General features: G+C 45.2%; 1 protein-coding gene across 4 annotated transcripts in view; it reads left to right on the top strand.

Annotated features, from left to right (window-relative positions):
- pou6f2 (POU class 6 homeobox 2) overlaps positions 1-23,831 on the top strand; it is a 96,485-nt gene that overhangs the window by 65,660 nt on the left and 6,994 nt on the right. For all 4 annotated transcript variants that reach the window (XM_046355087.1, XM_046355088.1, XM_046355089.1 and 1 more), the window contains 4 exons: positions 7,707-7,850; positions 14,841-15,050; positions 18,211-18,364; positions 22,503-22,671. In XM_046355087.1, the coding sequence (XP_046211043.1) occupies positions 7,707-7,850; positions 14,841-15,050; positions 18,211-18,364; positions 22,503-22,671 (677 nt within the window). The remainder of the gene's footprint in view (positions 1-7,706; positions 7,851-14,840; positions 15,051-18,210; positions 18,365-22,502; positions 22,672-23,831) is intronic.

Below are 23,831 nucleotides of genomic sequence, written 5' to 3'. Positions count from 1 at the left end.
ATATTATGGACCATCCCTCAAGCGGTGGGAGGAATTAGAATGAAAGGGATGTTATATGGTACATATTGTAGCCACACAGAGGAACAGAGGAAATTGAACATTATAGTCCCCGTTGTGAACTCTCAAACCCCACAATTATCAACACGTGGGCGAGAACAGGCTTTACTTAATGATTCAAGCCGTTGCTCATTTCACACGAGGCTAGCGAGAGAGGAGATTGGCGGCTACTCTCCTGCACTCAATCATCCCTTTATAGTTAGCCCCAACCTTTTCACGACTCTGCTCTTCCTTCATTTGCATTCTGCCTCATTCAGTTCATTAAATTATGGCCATTCTCCCCGCCAACTAAGGATGTCTATTACCTGGAGTTAATACATCTTATTTGATCAGCACAACCACCCTCTGTTAACTAGTTGTCGGACTGCTGGGATAGGATGACATCAGTCCGTTAGCAGCATCACTCTCCACTCCCACCCGTCTCTGGTCCACTGCCAGTAGAATGGTCCGTATGGCTACTGTTGTCTTGTGGTGTTGTATTGTCATGGCGTTTACTGTCCCTGGCGTTCTGTACGCCTTTCTAGCTTTCTCTTCCCTCATCGTCAATGTTCAATGTCCTTTCCAATGTTGATTTGTGACAATGGCCCATAAGTAGAGTGGTAACAGAGGCCCATCGGCGGCCCAGAAGGAGCTCTGAGGACCTAGAGTGAAGGAGCAGTGTGTGAGCCTCAGTCACCCCAGCCAACCCAGGGACTAGAGGTGTTTGGGAGGGCCTAATGGCATTTCGATGTACATGAGCCTAGTGGCGGATGCGAGGGGAAGGAGGTTGGGGCAAGGAGGGGAGCTGTTTGGGGAAGATAGGCCCAGCAGAGGACTGGCAGACAGAGAGCGTGCTTTCTCATGTCACAGCTGATTACATTCACTCAGGAGTGGGGAAAGAAGAGAGGGATGGAGGGATGTGCGAGGTGGGGCTGGGAAAAATGGAGCGAGGGATGGGAAACTTCTTTGTTTTCCCTCCTGAGATAGACGCCCGTTCCTCTCATCCAGAAGCGATAACGCTATTGATTGTTCATTTTCCCTGTTTGGTTCACTTTGCCATACTTTTGGCTGAGTGATGACGAGTATGACAGAAGGGCTTAAGATGGATGTGCTACTTTGACAGATGGACTATGTGTATCTGGCTGCATTCAGTAGCATTACTTTGCCAGGCTTCCTTCTAGTGCTATCAACCCCATTACTACATGAGGACCCTCTCAGACAAGCTGAAGTACATTATGTTCAATACTGGTCAGATGTACTGTGCTCTCATGTACAGGTTTGTTTGTCCATTGCATATGCTGAGTATGCAATTCCACTATTTTCATCCTACCGTAATTGTCCACTCTTAGGTGGTTTGGTCCCGTTTGGTCCAGCTAAATGCTCTCTGATAATGACCTTATAAGGAGCTGGGAGAACTGAGGACTATAATGGATGTTGTTCCAAGCTCGTTGGTAATGCTAGAACACTCTGTTCTCCTTTTCCAATACATATCGCTGCAAAACAAACAGATAATTATGTTTTGCAAAATTATTGTGAGATGCTTCCTTTTTGTTGTCTGGCCCCGGTTGATACCCATTACCTCTGCTGTGTTCTGTCCCGTTGTGTCCCCCTGACGGGGGAAAAGTTATTAACTTAAAAACAGGCACATAAGAAGAGCCAGCCCAGAATAAACTCCAGTTAGTTTGTGTCAGACACTTTAGTTTCCAAAGGGGGTTTCTCCACGCTCACAGAGAGCCTATTTTCTCTCCTATTCCAGAGATTACACGGGTTACTGCCCCCGGGTGACCCTCATGGTCAAATGGCAACAGCACAGGCAACAACAGTGAGCATAATAGAGCATAATAGTTTTGCCCATGGCGAAATACATGTTTTTTTTTAACAACGTGACTGTTTCATCAAAGAATGACCTACCTTGAATCGAGAACCTTGTTTTCTCTATACTGACCCCTACTCCATGTACTGTATAGTACGTATACCGTTAATATGATGAATAAGGCTTATAGAGACTGATGGTAAGTAGTAGCGACTGGAAACATCTGTGGCTGGTGGTCCACTGAGGATAACCTGCTGTGTGTCTCAAACTGGTGTTTGGTCCTACAGTGAACCTGACTTTACATTACACAGCATCAGAAGACGCAGTACTCCCTAGTTACTCCAGAATATGTATTTATGCAATTATTTAATGTCATTATCAGGCTCCTGGGGCTCCTGTTTGTGTGTTATCGGCCCGATACAGCCACGGTGAGCGACTAGTGAGATCCATAACACTCCATAACCACACGATTCACCAACCTATTGACGGGAGAATGAAAAGTCTGGAACACAATGGTTTACATGGCGGCCCTGCAAACGGGAAGATCACTATTTATCTCCTGCAACACACGCAATCAACACAAATGCTGGGCCAGGTCTGTCATTTTCTGCCTCCTGTTGTGCTGTTGAGAGGAAGCACTGTGGCGGAAAATCACCTGTTTAGGTGTCAAACACCGCTATCCCCCCTCCTTATGCCTGGCTCTCCCTCAAACTGCTAGCCATATTACCCAATACAAGATCCTAGGCTACAGCCCAGTTGGCGCTCTCGTTTTACCTGGATTTACTAGAATAACAGCCTCTGAATAGCAGAGGGATATCAAACACAATAATACTACCACAAACAGTTGTTCAGCTGCCCACTTATACACTGTAGCTACACAGGACATAGCACCATAGTTTCAAAGCACAAGAGTATCACACACACACACACACAAACACACACTGGGTGGGGAATTTACTCACACACACACAAACACACACCGGGTGGGAAATTTACTCACACACACACAACACACACTGACAACGACACGGCTCGGGGCCCTGGGTCTAAACCTCAGCCTGTGCAACTGGGTTCTGGACTTCCTGACGGGCTGACCCCAGGTGGTGAAGGTAGGAAACAACACTGATCCTCAACACTGGGGCCCCACAAGGGTGCGTGCTCAGCCACCTCCTGTACTCCCTGTTCATCCATGACTGCATGGCCACGCACGTCTCCAACTTAATGATCAAGTTTGCAGACAGAATACAGCAGTGGTAGGACTGGTTACCAAAAACAACGAGACAGCCTACAGGGAGGAGGTGAGGGCCCTGACGGAGTGGTGCCAGGAAAATAATCTCTCCCTCAACATCAGCAAAATGAAGGAGCTGATCGTGGATTACAGGAGACAGCACAGGGAGCAGGACCCCATCCACATCGACGAAACTGCAGTGGAGAGGGTGAAAAGCTTCAAGTTCCTCAGCGTGCACATCACTGATTATCTGAAATGGTACATCCACGCAGACAGTGTGTTAAAAAAAGCCAAATAGTGCCTCTTCAACCTCAGGAGGCTGAAGTAATTTCGCTTGGCCCCTAAGACCGTCACTAACTTCTACAAATGCAACATTGAGAGCATCCTGTCGGGCTGTATCACCACCTGGTACGGCAAAAGCCCCAGTCCACAGCCGCAGGGCTCCCCAGAGGGTGGTGTGGTCAGCCCAACGCATCAACGGGGGCACACTGCCTGCCCTCCATGACATCTACAGCACCCAGTATCACAGGAAGGCCAAGAAATTTCTCAAGAACCTCAGCCACCCGAGCCAAGGCCAGTTCACCCGCTACCATGTAGAAGGCGGAGACAGTACAGGTGCATCCAAGCTGGGACCGAGAGACTGAGAAACAGCTTCCATCACCTACACTCAGTACCCTGCCCTGAACCTTAGTTACTGTTCTAGCCGGCTACCACCTGGTACTCTACCTTGCACCTCAGAGACTGCTGCCCTGCCCACATAGTCATTGAACACTGGTCACTTTAATAATGTTTCCACACTCTTTTACACACTTTATATGTATACACTGCATTCAAGTCAAGGCTCATCCTATATAACTACTTCTGTACACACTTTTTCTATTTGTATACTGTCCATACTGTCTGTACACACCATCATATTATATTCCGGATTCTGACATTTCTGGTTCTAATATTTCTATATTTGTTCATTCCTTTATTTGTATTTTTTGGGGGTGATTTGCGTGTATTGTTTTGTATTGTTAAGTTTTACTGTACTGCTGGAGCTAGGATCATAAGCATTTCACTGCACCCGCGACAACATCTGCAAAATATGTGTATGTGACCAATACATTATTGATTCCATTTGATTTTGATTGGACGCCAACTACATCAGGAGGTCAAGTGACTCTGTCAGAGCTGATACCGTTGTCTGTTTACTGATCTAGACCTCTCCGCCTCCACATGAAGCCTGGCTCTGCTCTGCTCTGCTGTTGTGTAGACACCCCTCTCTACATCCTCATCCTCTCCACTGTGCCTCTATCAGGCTAGCACATCACCCCATGGGATTACCAAATACACATCATCAACCCAGTTACATGAGGAAATCCTCTTTATCAGACCAGCATAACCAAAACGCCTAAGGGCCTGATATTTAAACGATAACATAACCAAATCCTCTCTGTCTCACCTGGGCTTGGCCATTGTATCACCTCTCACTTCCCCCCCCCCTCAGCAGAGGAGAGAGAGTGGCTCCACTCAGAAATGGAGGGAGGATTACCTCTTAATGCAATCCCTGGCTGACTAACTGATATCACCAGGCGACCCTTTCCCACCACTTTCTCACCAATACATGTAGTCATTTGAAGTTTTGGCCCAGATAAGCCCCTCCCTCAAATCCAGCTCTGCTCCTCCAGCAGGAAGCAGGATATAGGTTTCTGGCTGACTCTCCATTCCCCCACTACATATATGGATTTCAGCCATGGGATTCCCTATGGGCCCTGGTCAAAAGAAGTGCACTAGGGAATAGGGTGCCACTTGGGATGCAGATTTGGGGGGGGGGGGTCTGGTCACACTCTCCTGGAGCTGTTTTAGTTTGTCTGATATTATAAAAATATGACAAAAATACAGGTCATTGTGTGAACTTGCTGTGAATTGCGAGGAAGACAACCCTTATATCTACTGTATATCTCACTCTCACTATTACTATTCACCTAATACCTTTTTTTGCACTATTGGTTAGAGCCTGTAAGTAAGCATTTCACTGTAAAACCTGTTGTATTCGGCACACGTTACAAATCAACTTTGATATGATTTGATTTGACAATGTCATGCTAAAAAGGCTAAGTGACACTGCATACTTTATCATTAAAATATAGGAGTCTAGACACACTATCAGTTTGTCTAGGTACCAATCTCACTCCAAAGACGTTTTGGCATGAAGGCATCTTGCCACTCCATGGGGTAGCCAGGTTATTTTGATCCTGTTTATCTTGAACTCCCGCTGATTCCATGAGATGTAGAAATCAACAAACTATTGCTATCTCCATTGACATGAGCTTCAATATGATCAAAAATGAATGAGATAAGTTTAGAAGGTTAGAAGTCGGTAGATATCATCGCAAAAATGGAGATCCAAAATGACACGAGTCCTTCAGGGCATCCATTTCACTGTAGAGTGACATGTTTTCAAAACGATTACTGAATGTCAAGTAATGAAATATATGCTTCCTCCTCTGTTTTCTTCCTCTGGTCTTTTACTACCCTCCGTAGAGGAAATTAATTGTCAATTATGAGCCTCTGATTGGAACAAGATCAGGGAAGAACAAATCAAATTGTCAAACGTTATAACCCTCCAAAGACATATGGAAATGATGTGCAAATGTTTTATCGTGTGGAGATGATGACAGATGTCAAGTAGCCAATGACGAGGAAAAAGCTTGAATGAACTCTCCAATGTGCTGTAAATAACTAAAGTGGAAAGACATTTCTTCTTAACGTTTCCTACTGAGGTTGCTCAGAAGGACGAACGGGGCATGGGCACATAAGAAAGAAAATACCTGTGATTATCTAGGAGAGAAAGGAAAAAAACGGATGACTTTCAGACTAGGGGACGCAATATCAATCATGGCCAATTTGAGGCCACCAACATGAAATATGATTTCATAAGACAAATGCAGTGTCATTCTTAATGTGCTTAACCTTTACTGTCAATGAAAAAGTATCGATCGTTCTGTGGCATTTTTTTTCTCTCCATCATTTGATTTGAGAAAGCGTAATAACACATGGTGATGGGGAACAATAAAAGATGAATGGCAACTGAACGGTCTCAGTTTAACAAAGATCAAATCCCCGGAGAGCGATTGTGTGGACAGAAAAATGAGTGGAATTTGTGCCTTTGCTGGAGTCGTTTTGGATATTGTCCAGAACTATCTGAACGATAATATATCTACATGACTCTCTAAGTTATCTATCTACGTATCATTGATGTTTTTACATGACTGTAACATTGTCTACTCGGCGTGATATATAAAGGCTATATATGAATTTCAGTGATTTCTCCCGCCCCCACATCCCTCAGCTGTTTACCAAAAAGTGGTGTGGTGGTGGCTTTGTTTTTGTTTGAATTTCAGATTGCCCCTTTAAGGTGCTATTAGTCTGCTCAATATTTTCTCCAACCATCTTTGAATATGTATTAGCCCTCTGCGTGACATTATTGCCAACCAGGAATAGTTATTCACAGCCTAAACAGTACTTCTATTATCTCTATTCTCTTGAGTCATTGGACGATCTCCTCTGCCGGCCTGCTATTTTTTCACCCCTTACTCAACCTAATAAGGCTCTGCTCTGCTGCGCTACAACCAAATCAGCAGTGCATTTTCACCCTCTAATAAGTGATTAGCTTGATTTATCTGGGTGATCTCATGCTCCTACGAGGCTGGAGCTCCACAGGCTCTGCCCACACGGGAGACGTCCTTTACAATCACTTGGCCTGTCCACCAGTTCCAGATGAGTCCATTACAGCCAGGGTAAACGCGGTCATTTTTTAAAACCCTGGAAAGGAGCAGTGTGGTGGCGCGGTATGGTGGCAGGTTGATTCAGAGTGGGAGCGTGTTGAGGTGGTTGAGGATACAATGATGCATCGCTACCATGGCTCCTTCTGTCGTTAAACCGTCATGGTCTGGTGCTGTCCGGCCTCTGCAGAGATGCTGCAGGGCCCTGGGGGAGCCCCGAGGGCCACAGGAAGCCCTTAGACTGGTAAAATGGGCACTTATTCATCGGCCCACCCCCTCTTTGTGCCCTCCCGGACCCCACCCTGTCCCTGTCCCTGCCCTCCCGGACCCCACCCTGTCCCTGCCCTCCCGGACCCCACCCTGTCCCTGCCCTCCCGGACCCCACCCTGTCCCTGCCCTTCCGGACCCCATCCTGTCCCTGCCCTCCCGGACCCACCCGGTCCCTGCCCTCCCGGACCCACCCGGTCCCTGCCCTCCCGGATCCCACCCTGTCCCTGCCCTCCCGGACCCCACCCTGTCCCTGCCCTCCCGGACCCCACCCTGTCCCTGCCCTCCCGGACCCACCCGGTCCCTGCCCTCCCGGACCCCACCCTGTCCCTGCCCTCCCGGACCCCACCCCGGCTCTCTTCTGGGCACACGCTTCTAAGGGCTGGATGATGGACTACTGGTCATATACCTCACAGTACTACTTTAGTAACAAAGCATCAGCACTATATTCTGTCAAGCTACTTCACTTTCCTCATCCTCCACTGTCTCCCATGTTTGTTTACTTACAGTAACACTTGGAGAACACTGATCACTGGTTCTAATTTATAACCAAACGGTAACCGTCCTTAACGGTATGATTCTGTCCCTGCAGTTGAACCCCCTGGCCAGCCAGGCTGCGGTGGCGGCAGCAGCAGCAGCTATGGGCTCTATGGCCGGATCCCAGGTCTTTGGCAACACCCTCTCCAACCTGCAAGCTGGAGTCACGGGGCAACTGGTCACTAATGCACAAGGACAGGTTAGTGATCTTTAGCAGTCGTAATATCAAAAGAGGAATCCTAGAGGTTTCACAGTGTTCATTAGACCTGACTAGAACTACTTGTAAATGAAATGCGAAAGTTATAGTGGGGGGAAGATCACATCACATAATGATGGTTTCACTGTATTTTCCATGTTCTTCAGTCAATGTCACACTGTACCAGTCTTAGTAAACACTTTCCACTAACTAAATACACACAACACACAATTCCAAAGACTGGATGGTCTCAATGTTTCATTTTCATATGTAGTAATCTTGTTTGGGGGTTTCTTTCTTTCTTTCTTTTTTAGCTGTGTGTTATGTGGTGTTGCTCCGCGGCAGCCATCCTGCCATATGTTAAGCTTTTTGGGAATAAACAAAGAACCTTCCTCCTCTTATCCGCATGCACCCGTCGCAGTAAAACGCTGACCTTGTCATATTTACAGGGTGGCTGCAGAATTGTTCCATCAGTAGCCAGAGGCTTGAACGATGACGCTTGTCAGAGTGGGGCCCTATCTAATGAATCATCTTATCGCAGGTGCACACGGCGCATATTAAAGGAAGATCGCGTGGACAATGTGCCCTTTCACGCCAGCCAGTTATTTACCTTAACCCCTATTTCATCCCTCGCTCTCCGGCCCTCCTCCCGCTATCCTGTTTATCACTCAATTAAAACCACGGCCCGGCGAATAGCTTTTGTGGTTTTATGATAAGACGGACCTAATTCCATGCTTGTTTGTGTAGGAAGTCTGTAAGGAGTAAGAATTGCTGTACAGGGAAGATTTTGTCAACATGCTCATGACAGAGCAATGCACATACAGTTGAGGTCGGAAGTTTACACACACTTAGGTTGGAGTCATTAAAACTCGGTTTTCAACCACTCCACAAATTTCTTGTTAACAAACTACAGTTTCAACAAGTCAGTTAGGACATCTACTGTGAGCATGACACAAGTCATTTTTCCAGCAATTGTTTACAGACAGATTATTTCACTTATAATTCACTGTATCACAATTCCAGTAGGTCAGAGGTTTACATACACTAAGTTGACTGTGCCTTTAAACAGCTGGGAAAATTCCAGATAATTATGTCATGGCTTTAGAAGCTTCTGATAGGCTAATTGACATCACCTGAGTCAATTGGAGGTGTACCTGTGGATGTATTTCAAGGCCTACTTTCAAACTCAGTGCTTCTTTGCTTGACATCATGGGAAAATCAAAAGAAATCAGCCAAGACCTCAGAAAAAAAGTTGTAGACCTCCACAAGTCTGGTTCATCCTTGGGAGCAATTTCCAAACGCCTGAAGGTACCACGTTCATCTGTGCAAACAATAGTACACAAGTATAAACACCATGGGACCACGCAGCCGTCATACTGCTCAGGAAGGAGACGCATTCTGTCTCCTAGAGATGAACGTACTTTTGTACGAAAAGTGCAAATCAATCCCAGAACAACGGCAATGGACCTTGTGAAGATACTGGAGGAAACAGGTACAAAAGTATCTACATCCACAGTAAAACGAGTCCTATATCGACATAATCTGAATGGCTGCTCAGCAAGGGAAAAGCCACTGCTCCAAAACTACCATTAAAAAAGCCAGACTACGGTTTGCAACTGCACATGGGGACAAAGATCATACTTTTTGGAGAAATGTCTTCTGGTTTGATGAAACAAAAATATAACTGTTTGGCCATAACGACCATCATTATGTTTGGAGGAAAAAGGGGGAGGCTTGCAAGCCAAAGAACACCATCCCAACCGTGAAGCATGGGGGTGGCTGCATCATGTTATGGGGATGCTTTGCTGCAGGAGGGACTGGTGCACTTCACAAAATAGATGGCATAATGAGGATGGAAAATTATGTGGATATATTTAAGCAACATCTCAAGACATCAGTCAGGAAGTTAAAGCTTGGTCGCAAATGGGTCTTCCAAATGGACAATGACCCCAAGCATACTTCCAAAGTTGTGGCAGAATGGCTTAATGACAACAAAGTCAAGGTATTGGGGTGGCCATCACAAAGCCCTGACCTCAATCCTATAGACAATTTGTGGGCAGAACTGAAAAATGCCCGTGTGAGCAAGGAGGCCGACAAACCTGACTCAGTTACACCAGCTCTGTCAGGAGGAATGGGCCAAAATTCACCCAACTTATTGTGGGAAGCTTGTGGAAGGCTCCCCAAAACGTTTGACCCAAGTGAAACAATGTAAAGGCAATGCTACCAAATACTATTTGAGTGTATGTAAACTTCTGACCCACTGGGAACGCGATGAAAGAAATAAAAGCTGAAATAAATCATTCTCTCTACGATTATTCTGACATTTCACATTCTTAAAATAAAGTGGTGATCCTAACTGACCGAAGTCAGGGACTTTTTACTCGGATTAAATGTCAGGAATTGTGAAGAACTGAGTTTAAATGTATTTGGCTAAGGTGTATGTAACCGTCCGACTTCAACTGTATCGTAGGCTACTTATAATTGTGTATGACTGTAGATGTTTTTCTATGTTTGTCCACACATACTGTAAACAGCTTGTGTGAGTCTGTGTTAGCCCTTGATGCTAAATGCGGCTAATGAGACAGTGTGGGTTTCCCTGGTCTGGGAAAAGGTGCCGGGGCCACAGGGACAGATCGCCATGGAGATGCATTTGATGGGATGCTCTGTGCTTTTGTAGTGTATCGGCGACTGACATTGGCTGACACAATCAGGTCACTGAGACGGTCAAAGCCCTGGGCTACAGTCCTTTGCTCCCCACCTCATTATTTCGGAGCATTATTCAGTCTGAGCACTCTGAAACGTGCACCACACTTTACTAACGTAGCCAGGGTCCCCCCACCGCACACGCACACGTGCGCACGTACACGCCGACACCCCTCTTATACTGGGAAGGGAACATTACAGAAACTAAATGCATGTTTGAACTTGACTGGGAGACAAAACAAACACTGCCTCAGAAGCTGCCCACCGTAAAAGCAGAAATGGTGTCGGTATGTAGATTCTCAAACAGGAAACATAAGAATAGCTTTTATCAGACTTTCGTGTTTATTTTGCTGGAAGAAGGATAGAGGGACTAGACTAGCTCGAATACATGTACACTTCTTGAATATTAATTCTCTAGCTAGGTAAGACAACATTGTGACAGCATTGTACTAAAGCACAAGGAATTTGATAAAAAGATATCTGTGTGAAAATCCCTGTCCTGCATTGATTTTGAGTCCTTTCTTCTCCTAAGAGAGGTCTTTTAATCTAAATTAATTATTTTTGGTATTTTGAAGAGAGCGGAACACAATACAGTAGTGGTTACAGTCATTTACCCTATCACTAATGCCCATTGGAATTCTTCAGGGGCGCAACTTTGGTTTTATACGTGGGGGGGAACATAATATTTATATGTATATATGACATTTTTTTGTCAGATGAACACTCCAAACAGCCTACCCGACTGCTCATAGGCGTCCACATGGTCCTAAAGCACCCCATTGCCTTGTTTGTATCACATTCCAATGATGAAAATGAAATTTCAGAATATGGGGGGGGGGGGGCATGTCCCCCTTCCCCAGTGAAAGTTGCGCCCTGGATTTCTTGTTAGAGTAGGTTCCAGATAGGGGCTTTTAAAAGCATTGGATATAATAATGGGGCTTTAACATGTGTCATCCTGATTATGGAGTATATGTGTCCAGTAATCAACGAAGCCTCTCTTCAGTCCCATCTTTGTAAGGCTGTACTGTAAGAAAGAGTTCATTCAATAATGAATTTCATATCAGTACACAGTCTGCCTGAGGAAAGCACTGCACCATTTTACCTTAGTTCCTCAGTATCTAGAGGAAACATTTCCTCACAAATGTTTCTGTCATACTACGTATTCCCTTGTACTATGCATAATTTTACCACATATTCTGCGCTTTACCTTCCATGGCTCCATAGAGAAACCTATAATATTTTGACAAAGAGAGCAATGGTAAGATCTATGACCTGAAAAGTAGCTAGCCCCAAAACGGTCTGTGATGGGGGAACTCCCAGCCCTGTTAACCCTGGTGGCTGGTCTTTCTGTTTCCTGGTGAAACCCCCATGAGCCATCCATCCCCTTCAATGGGCTTTGATGAAGGCTACAGCCCACAGGGCAGACACTGCTGTTACTAATGCACACTACACCAGGTAGGAACACACACATGCACTGTTAACCTGCATGCACACAACCAGGGAGGGACTCCATTGGAATACAAATCATTCCTGCTCATGGAAGTCCTCAGAGGTGGAGGAAACATTCTGGCATTGCCATTTTAGCTTTTGAACACCTGCTTTAACGATAACAGCAGGACAAATTAAGCCAGGTGAATGCTAGTTGCTGTGCAGGTTTGCATGTTTGTGGAAGATTGTACTGTACCCAACATTACCTACACCAGTATTCCATTTTAGAGCCAGACAATCAAGAGGATGCGGGAGCTGTATAAAGCAATTTACATACAATGTCCCTTATAAAAATTGATATGCTTGGTGTCTTGGAGCTTTAATGAAGAAAGTCAGGATTTCCCAACGTGGGCCTCTATTTCCTTGGCGGAGAGAGAAGGAGGGGGAAATGGCTAAAGATATTGTCTGGCCACCGTGGCTAACACCACCGATTGGCCTGGCCGAGGAGATGACATGACGTCTCTGTGGAAACGAGGGAAGAGCGGCATAATCTTAATGAGGTCTGCTGAGAGAGAGAGAGAGAGAGAGAGAGAGAGAGAGAGAGAGAGAGAGAGAGAGAGAGAGAGAGAGAGAGAGAGAGAGAGCATTTAGAATGCTGGTTGGACAAAGCTGACAATACTATTGTTTGTTGCAAGGTGCCACAGCCTATGTTGTTAAAAAATGCCATAACTGGCTGTAGTCTGAGACCAAAGCGTGTCTTCTCCATGGACCTCTCTGTGAATCTACAGGTAAAATAATAATAATTTGTGGGTGCTTATATTTGTTCTGTTATACACAAATGTGTGATGGAAATGTGTTTCTTGCATATCCCAACTCCCCCTGAGACACCCACAGGGAGTGGGGTCACAGTAAAGGTTGTCATTGGTCAGCGCCCCTGGAGCAATTAGGGTTTAGTGCCTTGCTCAAGGCCTCAGCGACAGATTTTTCACCTTGTCGGCTCCAGTATTCAAGCCAGCGACCTTTCGGTCACTGGCCCGACGCTCTAAACTCGAGGCCACCTGCCGCCCACCAGGTCTTCCCTCTAAATGTAGTATGTTTTACAAAATCAGTGTCACAATCGAGAAACGCCATTGGAGCACTACCATGCAACACCCAGGGAGTCTGAGGGAGAGATGGGAGACGCGGCGGTGGCGGTGCATCCGGGGACGAGAGCTAAGCTGTCAGTTCCCTGCCCGTGTTATTACGTTTATAGAACAACCACTTAGTCCAATAAGGATGAATAATTGAGCGGAACAAGTCAACCGCCACAGAGGCGAAGCCAGGCGTCGGGAGGCATGAGCGTCAGGCGGCGCAATAAAATATGCTAAGTGGCAGGAGAGGAGAGCATTACAGGGTGGAATCAGAGCAGGCGACGCGGAGAGAGAGAGAGAGAGATAAATTATCTGTCGCTTAATGCGAAGCAACGTAAGCAAATGAGCCGTGGAGGGGATGAATTACAGATTGCCGGCCTACAATTCTACCACTGATCCCTCCACATTATATCAAACGGAGAATGGGGAGAGAGGGGAGGGGGACCAGGCAGAGGGAGGTATGGCAGGAAGAATTAGATTAGCACCGGGTGCAGTGGTGAGATGCTGGACTACAGTATGAAGGGATCTGTTTGCATCTCGCTGTGAAATCATATGGAGTGACAGGTGCATGTGTAATAATTGAATCCCTGCCTAGATTAAATTATGCCGGTGTTTCATTTATACACGATGCTTGAAGTAGGTCGAAACCCTGGGCAGCATGAGCTACCAAAACATTCATTGTGCTTATGTCCATTTATTTTGCTTTGAATTTTGCCTGCGACTATTTACATATCTATTTTTTTTTTAAATAGGAACGTGTCAGCCCAAATCTTCCAGCCTGGTCCAAACGACAAGGTTTGTAAAATAATAGCAACCCCAACCACGTTCACTCTCCTCTGGCATAATGAGCCTGGGTGCTGTTGTTCTGTCAGTGGAGAGAGCAGGCAGAGAGACTGAAGTTGTCTGTCCAGGACCAGACCCCAGATGACATTAACCTTCATCATCGGGAAGAGGCGCTAAGTCCCCCCCTAAAGCGCTACTCTTGGCCGCACTCTGGCAGCTCTGAGAGCTAAAACGCTGCGGTGACACTCTGCCGCCCCTTTTGATCTGCACTTCCTGATTACAGCCATGGAGGAGAGCAGAGGAGAGCTGGGGGGGGGTGGAAGAGGGGAGTAGGGGATGAAGTACCCCAGGGACCTTGGGAGCTGTTTGGTCGTGTGTGTGTGTGTGTGCGTTAAGGGAGGGAGATCTCTCAGCACAGCCACATTACCAACCCCCCTTAAAAGAAACGGACAAAGACACATATACACACATGAATCACACACACACGCCCCTCTCCTGGCCTGGTGATGGATAACACAGTCAGTGGTCTGCACCAGCACACACACAGGTACTCAGAGCTGACCTTTGCAGTGTGCTCCCAGCTGGGTGCTCTGCCTTTGCTTGCATTGGCCTATAAAAGCTCCTCTGTGACAGATGATCAGAGAATCTGTCTGTGCGTTCCCTCATACACTTACTCAACCATCAAGTGTTCTGCGCCTGGGCTTGGTACTGTCATTCTAATGGTCTGTGCGCTCACTGATATGCATGTGTGGACGTGCACAGTGCTCTGTGTTTTACTTGCTGTGGGATTTCATACAGAACATGAACATCGCTCCATACTTCTGTCCTGTAGATCATACGAACAATATGTTCTAATGACGTTCACCCTCCTACACTTCTCCGTGTACTGTAGATCACTGGAACGACCCATCTGATTTCTTCCCCTTCTCCTCTCACCCCTCCTTCGTAGATAATTGGAACGATCCCACTTATGCCCAACTCTGGGGGGCCCTCGAGCCAATCAGGGGGCGTAAACCCAGCGCTGCAGGTCCAGCCAATTACACCCCAGCTTCTGACCAACGCCCAGGGCCAGATCATCGCCACGGTGATCGGCAATCAAATCCTGCCTGTCATCAACACCCAGGGAATCACACTGTCACCAATCAAGCCTGGACAGCAGGTAACCACACACACAGACGTACAGTACACACGCACACATGCACAGATACAAACATGCGTGCACACACACACACAATGCAGACACAGGAAGATATGTTCCTAATCACAGTACATTTTCAGGCCAAAGACATTTTCCATCCAATTGGCGACAGATTCTCATGAGACTATTCTAAATTCCACATAAGCAAATGACGCGCATATTATTTACATTTGTCAAAAGTCAACCAAGCATCGAACGTCATGTCACCAGAATAAGACCCTCTATATTTATTAGGAAAGGAGCATCAAACTCATCACCGTGCACTTTCACCCCCCTGTGAGGTTCACCATAACGTATTTCATCTGTAGCCTAATAAACTGCATGCTTTCCCGAGCCGTAGTAGGAGGACCACACGACATGTCATCGCATGATGGTTAGAGCGGCAGGTAGCCTAGTGGTTAGAGAATTGGCCGAATCCCCGAGGTGACAAGGTAAAAATCTGTCGTTCTGCCCCTGAACAAGGCAGTTGAACCACTGTTCCTAGGCTGTCATTGTAAATAATGTTTTTTTCTTTTAACTGACTTGCCTAGTTAAATAAAAGTACTTACTTGAAAAATGTATCAATATTTGCCCATTAAAGCTTTTCCACCGCCATTTATCGCATAATTAACTTTACCATCACAAAAAGATCCCACCTTGTCTAGCGTATGTTTTTTGTCGACATTTGGAAAGTTTGCTGACAAATTTGCTCTTTCCATCAGGCCTGTCGTGACATTTTTTAGGCATAAAAAGGTTGGAAGGGAACCTGGTTACAGGAGCACATAGATACACACTATAAAAATGGATGAGGAGAAAAATCTTTATCTGTGTAGAATGAACTTTTTTTCTGTTTACTCTTGAGAAAAGTAACCCTTACAAAACGAGTCAAGTCTGATGTTTTTTTTCAGCTATCAAGTCGTCTCATCTTCTGTCTAAACACAACTTGAAAAGGTTTCCCTTCACAAAAACATAACTCCCAACTGTAACATTTCATTGGTCCCAGTGTTTGGAAGACGCTGCTTTCGATAAAACCATTCAAAATGGACTCTTTTGACTAGATTATAGAAAGCACCTGTCAGGCATCCTCTTAGACTCCCTCTCAAGAAGTATGCAGAGTCCCTGCAGAGCCAAACAAAAAGCAATGCTTTTCATCATCCCACCTAAAACTAAAATACTCCCCCCTACACCTATTTCACCTCTGTGACCTGGCCATGTTGTAATTCTCCTTAAAAATCAAACATTTCAAGGGATAATCATGTGTCTCTAGCTAGCAAAACAATACAAGACCAGACTGAACCTCTAAAAGGGACAGAAGGCTCTCTTGTGCTCAGAAGAACACAAGTTATTTAGTGCTATTTGTACGAGTGAGCTTAAATCCCACCTAGTGCAAAAGTTTTATGTACAAAGTAAATAGCTTCCTTCTTTTGGACTTGTACATACATGGTAGGTGTCAGACACACATACCAAAGAAACCAAATAAATGACCAGGCTTTCAGCCATAAAAAAAAGCAGGTTAAGAAAGTGAAACATGATATGTAAATGGCAAGGACAATAGTTCAGTCTGATAGGGTGGATTAACTCAGAAGATGGTCTTAAATGGGACTTCACGGAACACCGGATCACACTCGTGATCGAATGAATGCATTTGTAATAATGTTTATGGTTTTTGTCCTCACTTCAAAGACACACGACACCGACAGTTCCACAGGTGTAATTTACGGTTGTCAGCGCCGGCAGTGCGGAATATTTCCAGTGAAGCTAGATAATTCTCTCTGCCTGTCAACTGTCTTGACAGTATGTGCATCTCTGTTGACATCCACCACACTTCCCAAACAAACACACACAGAGGGGAAAATAACTAATAGCAAGAGAGAGGAGTGGGAAAGCCAACCTAGTTTACGGAGGAGACGGCCTTCACTTTAGAGTGAAGACATATCAGCTTGATCTTGTAAGAGCAATTCATTTGCTCACAAACATGAAAATGCATCGTTTTCTTAGAGCCGAAGCACATTGCCTGTAAATCCTAAATTATGTTTGCTACAGGAGCGGCGGTGTCCACGTGTCTTTTCCTGCACAGACCTGCCTTCATTAGCAATTCCCTTGTGTCTGACGACTGGAGAAAACACTATTGTCATAGTGTTCTCTACACTCCTGTATGGCAGAGGGGGAGAAAGAGAGAGAGAGAGGGAGAGGGATGGAGGGAGGGGATGGTGGAGGAGAGGGATGGAGGAGAGAGAGGATGGTGGAGAGAGAGGATGGAGGAGAGAGTGAGGATGGAGGAGAGAGAGAGAGAGAGAGAGAGAGAGAGAGAGAGAGAGAGAGAGAGAGAGAGAGAGAGAGAGAGAGAGAGAGGGGGGGGGAGGGGGTGGAGGAAAGAGAGGATGGTGGAGAGAGAGGATGGAGGAGAGAGTGAGGATGAGGGGGGGAGAGGGAGAGTTATGGAGGAGAGAGAGGATGGTGGAGAGAGAGATGGAGAGAGAGAGGATGGAGGAGAGAGAGAGAGAGAGAGAGAGAGAGAGAGAGAGAGAGAGAGAGAGAGAGAGAGAGAGAGAGAGAGAGGGGGGAGGGGTGGAGGGAGAGATGGTGGAGAGAGAGGATGGAGGAGAGAGAGGATGGTGGAGGAGAGAGAGGATGGTGGAGAGAGAGGATGGAGGAGAGAGTGAGGATGGAGGAGAGAGAGAGAGAGAGAGAGAGAGAGAGAGAGAGAGAGAGAGAGAGAGAGAGAGAGAGAGAGAGAGAGAGAGAGAGAAATACAAACAGCAGAGACACCAGTCATCGCCTATCAAACCCCACTGTCTGTCTCTATACAAATGTAACACTGTCTGTTTCAATAGAAATCTAGCCCTGACTAGTTTACTCTATTGACCCGACTATTGATACTGCATTGTGTGTTATCATTCTGAATAGTTGTTAGCATACACTGTAATGATCATATAACCTCTTTACACAAACCTAATCATATTATGTTCAGCTGTTAATGTCAAATATAATTGCTGCAGTGTCACAGCAATGTACAGGTGCTGGAGAGTCACCATAACTGCTGTGGTTGGTTATGAAGATCACTTATAGTGCTATTGGTGCAACGTTATTGTGTTAACGTGTTGTTGTTTTAAGTCAATATTTCATTTCTGTGTGTCCTCAGCTGCCTCAGGCTCAGCATGTTCAGACAGGCCCATTGTCGTCTCAGCCCAACCTGCTCCACATGCCCCACAGCCAGAGTCCTCTCCGCCAGGCCTCTTCCTCCTCCTCGTCCTCATCTTCCTCCTCTGCCCTCAGCGTGGGTCAGCTGGTCAGCAGTGAGTACCCGGTGACACACTCACACGCACACACACTCGCACACGTGCGCGCACACACACACACACACACACACACATATTAAGAGGACATTCAAGCCTACAGATAAACCTACATGGTCAGAGGATTACATGTTGTCATTGACCACAGTCTTTGGAATGGTGAACCTTATATTTCAAGAGCACTGGATTTCTGTTTGTCCAGAAACTTTAGATTTCTCTCCTTCCTCTTCTTAAAGTATTTATTTAATATTCTGTTTATTAGACTATCAAAACCACTGTGTGTAATGAACACCAGCCTCAGTTTCCAAATGCTTAGCCCTCTGTGGACCCTTAATAAATCATAGAGCCTAAGGCTGTCAGCAGGCAAACCGTTGCCTTAAAAACTCTGTTTTCGTCAGATAAATATAAATACATTTAATTTGTCACAGTGCTACTCACCTACATTCCCTCATTTTGAAGGCATCTGCGACTGAGTTCTGCATTCAATATAAAGACTTTGCCATTTTTATGTACTGGGTGGTTTGAGCCCTGAATTCTGATTGACTGAAAGCCATGGTATATCAGACCGTCTACCACGGGTATGACAAAACATTTTGTTTTACTGCTCTAATTACATTGGTAACCAATTTAAAAGAGCAATAAGGCTCCTCGGGTAAGGGCTGTGCCCAAGAACAGCCCTTAGCCATGGTATATTGGCCATATACCACACCTCCTCTGGCCGTATTGCTTAATTACACCATGGCGTTGTTGATAATACTCATTTCTGATTGGCTTGAAGGCCATTCTAGAGCGTGCATTATTCCCTGTAACGCATGGTATATCAGCACGGTATAATTCAATGGCTATAGTTCATTCTTACATGTTCTATGTTTCAGCTGCTATTGAAAGCGACAGTCGAATTGAAAACATTATTGTCATCGTTGAATTCAATTTTCATAATAGCAAACTAGGACTGATGGCTTGGTTAGCTAAACTAGCAAGTCTGTTTGTTTGGTTACCAAGGCAACAGCCGTAGCTACCTAGTAAACGTTCTAGCTACTTCAGTGGATGTTGAACACATTTCTACCGTCAAATTGTCGCCATGATATGAGAGGGAACATCAAGCCGGGGTTCTCCGTCAATGCATCATGGAGCACACCTTCCACGTCGTTCAGGAATGCATAGCTCCTTTAGGTGAATATCCCGTACGTGGACATGGAGCATTATTTATGTGTCGAATCATACGTAATATAGTTTTTTTAAATTCTACATTCCTCTTGCCAATATACTGTCCTGGTCCAGCTCATTGTCTTTGCAAGGTCCAAGGGTAACACTTTATTTGGATAGTCCATCTGTAGATGCTCTACAGGCTATCCACAAACCATCATTAACGTTTAGCCTAACTATCTACTAACCCTAACCGTAACCCTTATCCTAACCCTAAACTTAACCCGAACCCGAACCCGAACCCTTAGTCTAACCCTAACCTGAACCCTTACTCTAACCCTAACCGTAACCCACCCTTACCCTTACTCTATCCCTAACCGTAACCCTAACACTTACCCTTACTCTAACCCTAACCGTGACCCTTATCCTAACCCTAACCTTAACCCTAACCCGAACCCGAACCCTTACTCTAACCCTAACCGTAACCCTTATCCTAACCCTAAACTTAACCCGAACCCGAACCCTTAGTCTAACCCTAACCTGAACCCTTACTCTAACCCTAACCGTAACCTACCCTTACCCTTACTCTAACCCTAACCTAAACCCTTACTCTAACCCTTACCCTTTACTCTAACCCTAACCGTAACCCTCTAACCCTAACCTGAACCCTAACCCTACTCTATCCCTAACCATAACCCTGAAACTAACCCTTAGCCCTTTACTCTAACCCTAACCTGAACCCTTACTCTAACCCTAACCTGACCCTTATCCTAACCCTAAACTTAACCCTAACCCGAACCCGAACCCTTACTCTAACCCTAACCTGAACCCTTACTCTAACCCTAACCCTAGCCCTTATCCTAACCCTAAACTTAACCCTAACCCTAACCTGAACCCTTACTCTAACCCTAACCTGAACCCTTATTCTAACCCTAACCTGAACCCTTATTCTAACCCCCTAACCTAACCCTAACCTGAACCCTTAACCTAACCCTAACCTGAACCCTTATTCTAACCCTAACCTGAACCCTTACTCTAACCCTAAACCCTTATTCTAACCCTAACCTAGCCCTTATCCTAACCCTAAACTTAACCCTAACCCTAACCTGAACCCTTACTCTAACCCTAACCTGAACCCTTATTCTAACCCTAACCTGAACCCTTACTCTAACCCTAACCCTAGCCCTTATCCTAACCCTAAACTTAACCCTAACCCTAACCTGAACCCTTATTCTAACCCTAACCTGAACCCTTATTCTAACCCTAACCTTAACCCTAACCCTAACCTGAACCCTTATTCTAACCCTAACTGTAACCTTAGCAAGCAGTTGCTTATCAACAGATTTGTTGATAGTATCCATACTATAATAAAGTGTGACCAAGATTTTTATTCTAAACGAGCGGATGTTTTTTTTTCAAACATTCAATGTCTTTTTAGATCACAAATGCCTACACAGGGTACATAGGAATTTCGAACCCAATGTAAATGAAATCCAACGCCATCATATGGAATATGTATTATTTGTAAAGCCTTGAAGACAGTCATACAGGAAGGAGACCAGTGATGGATCACAGTGGACAGACAGTGTGGGCACCACTTACAGAGAGGACGAATCATTTCATAGAGAAACACACTTCAATGGCTCTCCATTGGGGATAATCAGGTGCTCATCAAGGTGGAAGTGATGAGGACTGAGGATGCAGCTAGTGCCCATCCTCCCATCCTTTTAAGATATTCAGGGCCTGCATCCCAAATGGCAGCTTATTCCGTATATAGTGCCCTACATTTGACGAGGCGAACCCTCCATTCAGTCAAAAATAAAAAAATAACTATAGGTCCTGGTCAAAGTAGTGCACTACATTGGGAATAGGGTGCCATTTGGGACGACTTGGTCCCATGTCTCCAAATGTTCGCACGTCTAGAGCTCTGCCGCCGGAGAAGCTCAGAATCGCTGCGTCTCTTATGAGGCCTCACGGCAAGATGGCAGCCCGATAGATTTTTTTTTCTTCAATACGCTTGGAAAATCCCTTTAATAATTCATTGATAATGACCAAGATGAATAATTCACTGGCACAAACTTTGCTTTAGTAAGCAGGATGCCAGGGCACCTGACATTGATGTACAATGTGAAATCACTTTTTATTAGCTATGAAATTCTTCATAATGCTTCAGGGAAAATAGGTCCCCAAAGTCACTTAGATGTGGGTCCGCAAAAGCAGCAATTTACAAAACAACAATTAAACAATAAAATGTCTTCTTTAGAGGAGAGTTGAATGCCATCGTTGAACAACTGAGTAGTGCAGCACACACCGCAGCACAGTCTTTCTGCGGAGGTGTCAACTGACTTCCCCAAAGGAGGGATAGATGATTGGAATGATCCTCTTAATAAACATTCCACAGGCTTCTTTTTCCATGATAAAAGCGCAGAGTTTGGGCTATAAAAACGGTTGGCTTTCAGTCTGCTTATTGTTCATAATGAAACAGGAGGAATGCTGAGAACGGCAATGGCACCACAGTGGACCTTACCTATTGAATGGACACGTCTCTGTGCTGCTGTGTCCATTATGTGTCTATGAGCTTTCACGTTGAAGATGAAATGAGGAGCATTTTCAATGTAGCGTTAAAGCCCTCCTTTCACTCTCGATACCATTACAGTACATATTGTACAGAGACCGCTATTATCAACTAGAGGGCAGAGAAGCACCAGAATGGCGATCACTGCTAACTCAATTCATAATATATTTCTAAAGCTTCTCCTGTTGTTCGTCAACAGAGACCAGAAATGTCACGTTAGTAGTGGAATGTGTGTGAATTAGCTATATTCTTTGTATTCGGTGTGTTTAATGGTGCTAGCGCCCCTCCCTCTGCCTCCATCTCTACTCCCTGACAACAACAAAAAAAAACATTTTTTTTAAAGGCCTTTTAACTATACGAAGAGTGCCTTGGTCCTTCTCATTTTTTGACCCCCCCTCTATCTGTGTTGCATTGTAGACCCCCAGACGGCCGCCAGCGAAGTGGATGGGGTCAACCTGGAGGAGATTCGGGAGTTCGCCAAAGCGTTCAAAATCCGCCGCTTGTCCCTGGGGCTGACCCAGACGCAGGTGGGACAGGCGCTCAGCGCGGCCGAGGGCCCGGCCTATAGTCAGTCTGCCATCTGCAGGTAAGGAGAACTTGGGGTGCCGAAAGATTCACAGCAAAGCATGGTCTTTTCTGGCATAGATCTGTTGATTTCGGTGTCTCCTGGGATATTCCGATCCTTCCCATCAAGTGATAAACGTTTTTTTTCTCGACTGCAGTGCAGAAGTTAAGTTGACTCACTCATTGTGGTACTAAAAGGGCAAATGAATGCAATATCTTACCAGTTTTATTCAAATAAATATGTAGAACCTCGTGTAGAACATCTGAAACCGTTTTATATCTGAATGATGTCCGGTCACTCCCCTGGAGATCAACGGATCCTCTTGCTGCGCTCTCCTGTCGGTGTAGTAGTCGCCACAGTAGACAAAAGGTGCTCAGGAGTACTGTCTTTGAGACTGCACATCGTCTTCTGGTGTCCATGACGACTCACATCCATATTTCATCTCATCTTTAAGCAGACATCATTAAGATATTAAAATGAATACATAATTGAAGACCATCCAGTCAGATGAAGGTCTCATGTCAATTCTTTGTCCTCCTCTCTTCTTCCCCCCTCCTCTGACATGACTTACTTATGCAAAATACATCACCTAGAGTATTACACAAAGCACTTAAAGCATTTAATAATTACTAAGGCCTATTGCTGTTCACTCTACATTGGGCTTAAGAGAACCTGACAAGAACCAGTCTGTTAATAAGATTGTCATGTTCCACAGTCCCGTAAGGACGTGCGTTTAAACACCACATTATCTATTCATTAGATAATCGGACATTTAGTGTTACCAGGTAATGTCTCGTTCTTTTTAAGCCTTTCCTCCTTTAACTTCAGCACCAATTAACTAAACCCCTTAGACGTGCACATCTCTCGCCATTATATTACGTCCCAGCATTGAAACTCCCTTCATTCTTAAGTTTCACACGATCTAAAAGTACAATTGTCTCTGTCCTATTTTATTTTTCTCACCAAGTGTACGAAATCAATAGTTGAAATATCGTAATCACATCTAATTAAGTTCTGACATTTGGCCTCTGGCTAATGTCATTTAGCCTTTTCTTTGTACTCAGCCCACCCATAGTATTGTGCTTTACTGCAGTAGCATGCACCACTGTCAACAGTTATCAACACTGCGCCCCTTCTTATTCCTGTATTCATTTATAATGCGCTTCTGAACTGCATGTCCT

This window comes from Oncorhynchus gorbuscha, linkage group LG07 (assembly GCF_021184085.1).
Source record: "Oncorhynchus gorbuscha isolate QuinsamMale2020 ecotype Even-year linkage group LG07, OgorEven_v1.0, whole genome shotgun sequence".
Lineage (NCBI taxonomy): Eukaryota > Metazoa > Chordata > Actinopteri > Salmoniformes > Salmonidae > Oncorhynchus > Oncorhynchus gorbuscha.
The sequence above is the reverse complement of the archived record's forward strand: the minus strand, read 5'-3'. Positions and strand labels throughout refer to the sequence as shown.